Here is a 12339-nt window from a genome sequence, read left to right as displayed (position 1 = left end):
GACTTCATTTTGGAAAATGAAAACGTAGAAGCACTAAGTTGCGAAAACTAACCGAGGTTGACTTAAGATGACGCAAATAATCGTGTGTAGGTGTTATTCAGAACAAAGCTCACAGAAAGTGACCATAGTTCATTCACTTGTCTTCATGAATAAAATTCGTCTTTTGAGACAGATGATCATTCCTCCCTGACATAATGCACTTCTTCAAAGAGTAGCTTATTCTGGTACGATAACTCATTGCCATGTTGATATCGTCGTCATTTCCACGAAACATTTTGCTTTCGTAGGAAGCAAATGGCTACCTATTTTTTTAAAAAAAAAACTTACCATTTTAAAACATTTATTTAATTTCAGAAATAAAATTAATAAAATTTTTAACGTATATTGAAAGGGAATATTACGAACGATTTAATAAGCCATCATCATAATACGATCCTCATGCAATTTCTTTGTTTTCACACTCGATTTTCACAAAAATTGAACTGACATCCCAACAGACATGCATTTCAGAAGCCGAAAGCCAAATGTTCCTCTTTTTTAATGTCCAATTTCTGCTTTTTACATGCATAAAACACGCAGCTGTTACAGAAAGAAATATTATTATTATATTCTGATCACTTGCTTCATGTGCATTTATTTCTATTATCAAATGTGAGGCTCTGCATTTTTAAATTCTTTTTATTTAAGTTAGGAGCGCGAACAGTTATAATTGCTATTGAGCAAGATAAAGCCACCGTGCACTTGAGCGCAGTCTATAAGTCCAGTACACGATGATCTCTTGAGCGCAGCATTCTGGAATGGCTGTAGCATAGAGTGTCGACTAATTGTCAACCGTACTTGAATGAAATACAATTAGTACTTTTCTCTAATGCTATCGACAGATAGATAATTAAATGTGATAACAGTGTTAATAATCTCTGTTATCTCTGTACAGAGTATATTATATACTTTTATATATTTGTTGAGTTACAGTTACAACAAAATTTAAATTGGCCATTAAAATCAATAGTAATTTTATTCAAAATAATATGTAAATTTAAAGATTCAAGGAAGGAAGAACTTAAGGATTTGAAAAAAGAGTCACTAGCATACGATATCAACATCGAAGTGGTTCGTTGCACCATATGTCTTGCACCATTTTATATCAGACAGAGGTTTTGTTGATATGTTACAAGTTTTGTAGCATATCAACAACGAAGAAACACAAACAAGTTAGAATAAGCAAACGTTCAAGGACCCGAGAGGAAACAGTTGCTGCTAATGAAGTATCATTTGATATCATGCGGCAAAAGATAATCATAGTTTACGATCGATGGGACTGCACAACCACAATAATTAAAAGCTGTAGGACATAAAGTATTCTTGTTCTCAGAATCAAAATAAGATTATCAACTGTAAAGGTACTCTCCACATTGGAAATGAAACAATCATGGATTTAAATCGAGTTAAATTTGATATCCCCCTAGTTAATAGCTCCATCATGTTAGCATAAAATTAGTACCAATTCTCATTCGTGTTTTACCTGGAGAACCATCTCATTTAATAATCGGTCTTATTTTAAATATTCGTATAATTTAACGACTTCTCATAGGATAACGATAATACTAACTCTTTCCTTTTCCAAACGAGAAGAAAAGAGGAGGTTGGAAAATTTTGAGAATCTATAAAGAGAAATATCATTGGAATCAGATATGAGGCTCATATCACACGCAGTGCTACCAAGTACAGAAGACTGTGTGCCCAACGATTTTCAAAATATTTTTGCGAAAAATGTGTCAGTATTTTCATATTTTTCCGTAAAGATTGACCACTAAAAATAATTTAATGTCTGTGGTCAGGAAGAGAAGAATATAAAAATTATATTAGGACAGCAACGCACAATGTTTATCTTTATTGACTGATGTGGAAAGAACAATAGACTCTTTTAAAGGTCAATTATATATATATATGTATTATTTTTTTTTTAAACGAAACAATTTTTTAACGAAAATCCGCTATCACTTAAATTAATACATTTCTTATACCGACAACGTAAATTATCTTCATCCACATTTCAGGGACTTGAAACACAAGACGCAGCAGCTTTTGAATTAAGAGCTGAGACTGAAATCTTTATTAACAAAATGAAAATGAAGCAAACTGAAGAATATTCAACTGCCACAGTTGAAGATTTATTGCATAATTTCATGAGCGGTGGCTTTGAGACATTTGCAATTTAAATTTCTTGCAGATCAATTTTGTAATTACAATAATAGAAAAACATGAACAATGGATTCGTCCATTGTTCATGGAAAAACTTCCTCTGTAATTTGAAAGCTATAAATTAGACGTATATACGAGTATTAGCACGCTAATTTATTTAACCAATTCTGCTAAAAATATGCTGAAGGAAAACCTGCATTTTGTAAAGGTTATAATAAGGCTTTCTGTTAGTAATAGATGGAAACATTTATCATAATGAAATATTCCTTTTCTGAATATGAAATCAGTGGTGAATTTATTTTGACACAGCTTGGTTTCCATCACACACACATATATATATATATATATATACACAGCTTGTGGAAATTTATATAACTGACGATTTCGAATCGTGCGCAAGGTGTCACGTGGCAGCACTGGATGGGATAAAAGGAAAAAAGCTGGGCTAAGCGAACTGTGTTTGAAAGAAGCCATTTTCGTAAAAGAATAAAGTTGCAAATTTCGATGTCTTCTAATGTCTGAAAGACATTATCTAGTGAATTCACGCGGTGAAGAATTATTGGAAAGCTTGAAAATGGTCCCAGAATTATTATTGCCAGAAAGTTTGGAATCTCGCTAGTGTTGTATCCCGACTCTGGGAAGCGTTTCAAACCAATGGAATGTGTTCCAGATTGCCAAGATGTCACCCTCACTCTACCACGTAGCATGAAGACAGATTTTTCGTTATAACAGCCAAGTGTAATTCATGCACCACGGCAGTTCAGTTCAACTTGCATGTCTGTTCCATGAAAGCGCAGGTACGCGGTATCTCGACAAACTCTGGTAAGATGCAACAAGTAGGCCAATACACCCGAAGACTTGTAGTCTGCTTATCTTTATCCAAAGCACATCGTTGGAACATGTTTTTAGTGGTGTTGCATCCATAAAAATTGGATACGGCATTAATGTGCTAATGTACTCTTTACAGATGAGAGCGTTTTAGTCTTTCCTTCGATTCTAGACGGCGCCTGATCTGGCGTGAAAGTGGTACTGATTACCATCGCAAGAATGTTCTTGAAAGGGAAAGATACGGCAGTGTGAGGAGGCATTATGTTTAATTTGGCGCACCGAGTTACAAGTGTTGGAAAAAAGGAACTATGACGAGTGAACAGTATATTGTAACGACGTTCTTCAACGCCATGTTCGAATATTACGTGGTGCTGTAGGCGAAGAATTCATTTTTATGGACGATAATGCCACACCATATCGTACACGAGCTGTGTACGTATTTCTGGAGACCGAGGATATTAATCGAATCGAGTGGCCAGCACGCTCCCCAGATCTTAACCCTATAGAACACGTTTGGAACACAATCGGGCAGCGCACTGCTGCTCGAAATTCCACTGCAGAAAATAAACTTACCCTTGCCCTGAAGGAGGAATGGGCCAGTTTGCCTAAAGAACTCCTCAATCGTTTGGTGCTAAGCATAGTACAACGTTGTGCGAGCTACACTGCAGTTCGGGGTCGACATACTCCATACTGAAATGTCTTTCCGCATATTTTTCTGTAAGCACTGTACATTAATTCCTTAACTACGTCCTTTGTAACTTTTGCCAAAAACGTATTGTAATTTAATTTGTACGAAATTTATTACACATTTTTCTGTAATATAATTTATTATGCTATTTTGGTATGCTGTCAATAAATTTATGTGCACATTTGGCAGTAGTCTTGAACATTTTTTTCATATACAGGTAAAAATATAGTTCGTCCTTTGCTTTTGAACACGAGTGTATTCCTCATTTTGAATTTAATTATTGAAGTATCGTAAAGTGACTTCATAATGGATTTGATACTCCTTTATAATTAAACTTATATAGCATACTAGCGTAAAATATACGTGGATTAAAATGAAGCTCTTAATAATAGAGAATAATTAAAATATAAAAAAGAACAAATTTTATTTATGAAAATATTATAATTGAAATATTATTATAGATGAATTATCATGTTATTATTGTATGTTAATTAGTACTGAGATTAATGAGCCCTTAATTTCGAATTCTAAGAAAAGCAGACACTTTTCAGGTCCATAAATATACAAATCCTGTGTAATTATATTGTGTTTTTTTCAATATTTAAAAAAAAAAACAGGTTTATCCAGACGAAGTTGATCCTAAAGAAGACCTCACATCATTACAGCAAAGTTTAATTAGAAAACTGGGAAACGAAGCGTATCCATTCACAGTTCGTATTTCTGGATATGCTCCCCATTCTGTGAGACTTCAACCAGCCAGGGTATACCACGGCAGTCCCCTTGGAGTAACCTATGATTTAAAAGTATTTGTTGGTATGAGTTTTAATTCGTTTATTTGAATGCAGTAATTAACTAGTACAAAAATATATTCATAATTATATTTCAGATCATGTGCATAGTCTCGTGGTAATTCTGATGCCGACTGGTTATCGATATATATACAAATGTAAGAACTAAAAAGAGTAGACAAGCTCCATTTTTAAATTCCAAATTCCATTTCCACAAGAAATAGGAAGGTTTGGTATTGTGGGGCTTTTGTTAATTTGCAATTACGGCTAACCAACTAAGGATATAAGGCCAGTGTAATCTGGCTGTTATTTGCATGTGTTCCGGCCATTTTGCCTGTTTGGTGTAATGTCAAATGAAGGAAAAAGATGAATTTCATATATAAATAAACAACTGGCACGATGCAAAAACGAAAAGGCCAGTCCCTGTTTTCCAAAACATATAGAATAGAAATGTTTTGGAAAATTTAGAGAAAATAGAAAAGCTAATAATGATAGTAAGTACCTGCTAGATTTCTCTTCAGGAGATGAACTAGTTATTACTAACACTATACACTATGCTAAACATGAAAAATGCGCACAAATTCACATGGTGAGTTGATGAAATAAATAAGAAAAGTCTCATTCACAATGTTATTGATGATAGCGATGTTTTCCCACAGATTATTGACACGAGTATACAGGGGAGTTGAAATAGGAAGTGATCACAAATCCTCCATATCTTTGCAGTTGCAGAACTATATTTATTCCCAAGAAGGAAACAGCCACTAGAGCAGCAGACTACAAACCAATTACAGTTTCCCCCAGTTCTCCGTTTGTTCCCTAAAGTTTTGGTTAAGAGACTGCAACAACGTATTAAGCATGATTTCCGTCAAAGAGCCTTTATCCCTTCGGATGGCTATGCCGAAAACATATATGTCCTTTCCTCCCTCCTTTCCGATTCCCAACGCTGCCTTACGCCTCTCTACATGGCATCCCTGGGCCTCTGAAAGAGCCTTTGATAGCGTCTCCCTTCCTGCTATTCTTAGAGCGCTATATATTGCCTGAAAGAGGTCTGAATATTTATGATTATTTCAGGATATCCGGCAATAGATAGCGCTCTAAGAATACATCCGAGTTTGCCAGGGTGATTGTATCATTGATTAGTTTCTTCGCTATCTTTCTAACCATATTGGTTACAGTAGGCCTGCAGAAACTTCTCGACCGGGCAGTTGACTTCATTCATGTCAGAGGCCTTAATATTAATATAGATAAGTCCTACTCTTTAGCCCCTTGTCTATTCATGCCGTGACAAAAAGCTAAAGGTTCAGAACATTGAGTTTTCCCTGCACGATAGGTGATTACATTCTTTGACCATCCTGGAAGAATGAAGATACTTGTGCGTCTTCACTCCAAAAGGAAGGTCTTCTGTTTCTTCAGCATCGGCAAAACGCAAGATATTGGATCTCTACTTCGTGGCTCTATCGATGGCGCTTCTCTTTGTGAATCTTACAAGGTGTCTCCTCAACATCAGTGGATTAGGGATGGTACCAGATTACTACCAGGATATGAGTATGTAGACCTTAATAGGACTCGAATTAATGCCCTGCTCACGAGGGCCCGTACAGCTCGCTGGGGTAGAGATGACATTAAGTGTAGGGCTGGATGCCGTTACAGTGAAACTCTATCTCACATATCTCAGTATTGTTTTAGAACACATGCAATCCGTGTACGGAGGCATGATGCCGTGGTATCCATATTAAATAACCGTTTAAGAAATAAAGGTTGGGAGACCATGGTAGAACTTCACGTCCGCACAGAAGTAAGCATAAGGAAACCAGATTTGATAATAAAGAAAGAAAAAGAAGTATGGATTATTGATGCCCAGTTAGTCGGTACTGGGCGCCAACTCACCTCTAGCCATCTTAACAAGGTACAAAACTACAAGAAGAACCAAGACCTTGTGAGACTAATACAAGAAGATTTTGGGGCAACTCAAAATCTTCTTTTCATATGAGACTTTAAAATTCTGTCTCTGCGTGCTCTGCAGGGCACACTGATGGCTTAGTGCTGCCATCAGCGTATGACAGTTAGGATACCTCGTGCCGGAATCCGGTGATCTCTTGTAAAGGCTTCGGCCTAGTAAGATTTGTAAGTGTAATACTGCACTCTGTATGAAGTTTAATAAATAAATAAATTATGCAGGATAAAATTGAATTTACTACTGAACACAACAGTGTGTAGGAAAGTTTTAAAACGAATGAAAGTTATGCAGTTTTCATTAGTTTTAAATCAGCGGCAAACCGTGAAGAAAACATTGATTCATTCAGCCAGAGAGGGATGTGGTGAGGTTGTCTTTAGAATAGAAAAATTAGAACTCTAAACTGGACTCGGAAAGTTAAAGAGGTAGTCAAGAAAAAGAATAAAGCTTATAGAAAAATTCCTGGATAGTAAGGCAGTTTGTGCTCTAGGAGAATACAGAGAAAAATGTAAGAAAGCAAAGCACAGTGCAAAACTAGATAAATAGAATTCTTGGGAAGACTTTCGTAAGAAAATAGAACGTATACATCAGAATGAGGGGAAATATTCTGAAGCCCGTTAAAAATCTTATAAATAGGCAAGAGTACTGTAAAAGGAATCAAAAATGATAAAGCTGCTTACATTATGCAGATGATGTTACGAGTATATTCATATATTCCTAAACTCCTAAATACATCCAATACAATGTGTAGGATTCCCTGAATTAAATGAAGGTTGAAGAGAAAGATATCCTAGATGTCTGGAGTAATTGTTTAAAGATTGCTACATGAAACAAGCAATGACTACATAGTGATAGAAAATACTCAACAGGAATGCAATCAGGAATACATATCAATGTTCTTCTTCTTCTTCTTCCTAACATGAATTTAAGCCAGGTGGCCTGTTCCGGTCTCATGCCAACTCTTTCTTGGTCTTCCGATTTTTCTTTTTCCACTTATTTTATATTTGTATAATACATATCAATGCTTAAAGTAGAAAAAGCTATCAAAAACCTGAAATATGGGAAGGCAGTAGGAGGAGATGATATAATTAACAAGAAATGCTCAATTATTGGGCCTGCAAAAATTTTACTATAAATTTAGAAGGCCGGATCAAAGGGCGGAATTCCAGAGGATTGGAGCAGAGCTCTCATAGTACTACCCCATCTATAAAAAGGGAAATAAAACTGAATGTGAGGATTACAGAGGAATTTCTCTATTGAGTGTTCCTGATCAGATTTATGCATGCAAGAATAAATTGAGAAATGGAGAAGAAAACTTGTGAAAGGGTAGCTTGGAGGACAAGCTGGATTCAAACCAGCTTGTGGCTTGGATCCAGAAAATCAACAAACGGATGTTGTCAGGGTAAGATTTTCACTTTAAGATAAATTGTTTAGAAATCTTGGGAATATAACAAAGATCTGCATCTACATTTAAGTTTTGTAGATTTGGAAAAGGCATATGACACGGTACCAAGACAAAAGCTGTTAAAACGCTACATTTATACAGTGTGAATATGACATTGTCAAAAAAAATCTAGTCTACATTTGAGTTGAAGTCAGCAGTTAGAATTGAAGGAGGTAAGGGATGATGGTTGACTTAATCAGGTGTGCAATAAGGAAGAATATGGGAGAATTAAGGGAGAATATGGGCACATATTCTCCAATGTTATTCATTATTTATATGTTCACATTATGAAGAAAAGCAGTATTAAACCTGATATCAAAATTGGAGATGTTAATCTCAGCTCTTTACTTTATGCAAATATAGTTATGAGTATACTTGTATACTCCTAAATTCCTAAATAAATCCAATGCAATCTAGAGGATTCCCTGGATAAAATTAATATATGCGTAATAAATCGGGTATGAAGATCAGAAATACCATCAATATATCAAATCCTCAAAATATCATTTCGATGTTTTCAATATCAGCTTTGAAAGAATATATTTATTCTGTGCAACAGGCTTATAGGATTGTTTAACTATTAATTCACCCATAGCACTAATGTTTATATTTCTGGCAGCTCAATAATCATTCAAGTAAAAAACATTTTTTATTTATCAGGCTTTCAGAGTTAATCAAAATAATTGTCATTATTTTTGACACTAGAAAATTTTGCATTTTTAAAGCCACTCACTGTAAATGCAAAACAACACAACCCACTAATCTTTGATGAATACACCAATGAAAAACATTACATCGCAAATGAAAAAGCAGCAAAATATAATGTTTTGGTCAAGAAATCAAATAAAATTATTTTCAAAATACAGACTATGTTTTTCATTCACGTTTCTTGCATTATACCAAAACCTTCCTTCCATTCTTCTTCTAAATAAGGACAAAAGGAACTGTAAATCAGAATTCTTAGATTCTTTTATTAAGAAAATGCAAAATGAATTTACCCTCATTTAGAAATAGATATCAACACTATATAACCAGCAATACAAGTATATCTCAAAGCTGGAATCGATTCAATTTTTGGGCTTTTAAAGGAAGTAAAACCTTTAAAGCCATCTTTATCCAACCTATTTCTGAAAGCAGGATACGACCATACTATTAGTTTGTCATAATATTGCTTTTCTTTCAACAAGAGCGACTTCAAATGAATAGAAACTGTTCATTTATTCCTTCAATTGAAGGAATAAATGAACAGTTTCCTCTAAAATATGAACAATTATTTTTTTTAAAGTAATAGAGGACAAAAGTCAAACGTAAAGTCATATCGTAAAGAGGAACAGAGTGTTTTTCATGTTTCGTTAATGTTTCGTAATGTGCAATGCTGCCCAGGTTGTATTCAGTTTTTGTCAATCACATGCGATTATTCAGCTGACTCAACGCCGGAGGCAGTGGAGTGCAGTAACATCATCTTTCACCAATTCTCACATTCCCAGTCTTAGAAAAAACTATATTGTATATAACCTTTTCTGCTTAAGTCGCATTTTGAATTTGTACATTAACCTAGTGGCCAAAATAACAATTATTTCTTAGTCATGCATGTCATAAGACCTCTACAAATTGCACTTTATAATTTCATAGATTTGAATTTAATAGGTTTGTTGTTATGATTTTTTAGAAATATATTATTTTGCTAAATAATAATTTTTTCGTTATTATGCATTTTTTCCTAAAAATATTTATTAGCTCCCATCATTTGTTTTCATTAATATATATTAAAACATTGAAGGAATACATTAACAGTTTCCTCTAAAAATAATCCTATCCAGTTTCTCACAAATAAGAATCCATCCAATCAGAATCTCTATTCATTTTATTGTTATCCAGTTCATCAAAGAAGAAATTTCCTTAATTGGAATAAAACAGCTGAAATTTAGGCCCTTTTATTGAAACCTTTCAGAAGTAGGAAGCCTTTCTAAATTCTTTGCGTCTTTCGATTGGAAATAGCCTAAGTTTGATTCTCATCATGACGAAAGGAATCTTTATATGAACTTTTTCAATTCAAGGTGAGTTAACCGATCTCAATACGGAGGGAGGGAGGATTTTTCTCCCTCCCTTCGAAAAATCCGAACCCCGAGGTTCGGATTTTTCATCCCGCATACAGGGCAATCAACTATGAAAACGCACGCAATTCACAGACAATCATAGCGTAAGTATGATTTAAAATTACATCGTTATCTTTTATCTTTCAACAAAACAATACAAAAAAAAGTTATTGTTTAATTAATAAGTCATCAAGCTTTACTCTCGTCACTCATACCTTTTTTATATTCAGTTAACCTATTTAGAAACAATAATGATAGAAGTATTTTCAATTTAATTTAGGAAGTCAGTGGATTTTAGTAATCAAAAGTTCTTTTGATTGAGCATCTAAACAAATGGAATGAAAATAAACTTTTCTATATACTAATTAGAGTTGATCCTTTGTTGCATCTATTAGATAGCAGTGAAAAAAAAAAACACTAAAGCGATGTATAATTACGCAATAAATAAAATCCCGACTTCCCACTCGTCATTTGTGACTCAATTTCCACACGGTAATTAGGCTTCAGGAAGCTATTCGTACCCAAACTATAAATGACACGAGTGTATTTAATTACGTTAATTGTCCTCTAAATTACGTACAGTTACCATGGCAACAGTGACGCTACTGGTGTAATTCTTTTATAAGGAAGTCAATTTTCGAATGCATTGATTACACGCTAGTTCCGTGAAATATAAACTATTTTTAACCGATTTAAGCTGTAATAAATAGAGTTAGTATAGGGTTAATACTTCTGAACATTTATTAATTTTTGTTATTTTATTTACAGGTCAACGAATTGATGAGAAACCCCATAAAAGGAGCATGATTCGAATGTCACTCCGTTGCATTCACTATGCCTCTCTTGAGAATATTATCACCATAACACCTCCAAGTGCTTCGATTAGTAAAACATTTGTATTCAGCCCTGGTCGTCTTGAGCTGGAGGCGGTACTAGATCGGGAAATATATTACCACGGAGACGCAATGCATGTACACGTGACCGTGAATAATAACTGCCAGAAAACAGTTCACAGGATCAAAGTTTGTGTACTTCAGCATGTTAATGTGTGCATGTTTACAAATGGGCGGTTTAAAAACACCGTTGGATACGCCGAAACGGAAGTTGGACATCCCATTACACCTGGCGCAAGTCTCTCACGCGATTTCTGTATAAGGCTGATGAGTTTTCTGAAGTATCCAGTAGCGTTGGCAACAGAAGGGGGATTTCATGATAATGCTTTAAATTTAGCTGCCAGCACTATTTATGCTCATCCGAAGGAGAAGAACCCTTATGGTGTTACTGTGAACTATGAAGTCAAAGTGAAGGCACTCCTAGGATATATGGACAGACCAGTTGCTATTCGTTTGCCTTTCAAGCTGTTTAGTAGAAAGATTACGGAAGATCCTAACGATGCTGCGGCCTATTCTCGAAAACAAGCAAAAGCTTACTGTACAGAATTTCTGGAAACTGAGGATTTTGCTTCGGATGAAATATCCAGGCTGGTCCTTCTGCATTCATAAAATAAAAACAGAGAGGAGAAAAAAATAATATAAAAGAAAAGAAAAAGAAAAATAGCACGTTATTTTTTATTAGTTTGGTAACTGAACATGTCGTGCCAGTGCAGTGCTCAGTCGAGTTTTTATTCAATTATCTAATGAAGATACCGATTCATATTAAGCACTAGTAAATGGTGTTGCACTTGTTTATGTATAAATTGGTGTTTAATTTAACGGTAATAGATTCTTGGCAGTGATATTTGATGCCTCATTTTTAATAAATAATAATAATACTAAAAACCACATATCACAGTTGGACAATAGAAGACGTTTGCACTCATTTTAATCGCACATCCAGAATTGAATGGATCTCAGATGCAGTGAGAATAATTTAATGTTTTGAAGTGATTTCTAAAACAACGTGGAGGCAAAGAAGTTCATAGTTTTATAAGGGCAAAGTAAATACAGTATAGTTATATTCGTGAAGGAACGAAGTGTAGTAATATCACATTCTTGTAAAAATAGTTTTGCAAATGTTTAAAATAAAATTGCTGAAGATATGACTGCATATTTGTCTTACACACATTCCAATTATGTTTTCAATAAACGATAATAATTTTCTTTTAAATGAGATTAAATAAAATGGCTTTACATTGATCAGCATATCATTCCACATTCATAGTTCTTTTAACTCATTATTCATTTTTAAGGATTAAGGTATTAAAAGAATGAAGGAAGGAGAAAGAAGTGAGACTACTTTCTTTTCAACTGTTAATAAATGCGACTACATTTAATCATTCGTGTAGTTCTTTATCATTAGAAATATTCAACAGATGTTTACAAGCAATGGTTTACAAG

The 12339-nt window shown here is 34.4% G+C and overlaps 1 protein-coding gene across 1 annotated transcript in view; it reads left to right on the top strand.

Annotated features, from left to right (window-relative positions):
* Positions 1-12035, top strand: part of LOC150104004 (phosrestin-2-like) — a 57410-nt gene extending 45375 nt beyond the window's left edge. The window contains exons 3-4 of the mRNA XM_090396784.1: positions 4336-4531; positions 10772-12035. Of these exons, the coding sequence (XP_090252910.1) occupies positions 4336-4531; positions 10772-11505 (930 nt within the window). The 3' untranslated portion in view covers positions 11506-12035. The remainder of the gene's footprint in view (positions 1-4335; positions 4532-10771) is intronic.
* The last annotated feature ends 304 nt before the right edge of the window (positions 12036-12339 follow it).

The sequence above is a fragment of the Typopeltis vanoorti genome, chromosome 8, assembly GCF_054136105.1.
Source record: "Typopeltis vanoorti isolate ZY-2024b chromosome 8, IOZ_Tvanoo_1.0, whole genome shotgun sequence".
NCBI classification, from domain to species: Eukaryota; Metazoa; Arthropoda; class Arachnida; order Uropygi; family Thelyphonidae; genus Typopeltis; species Typopeltis vanoorti.
Note: the sequence above shows the minus strand (reverse complement) of the source record. Positions and strands in the feature narration are given on the sequence as shown.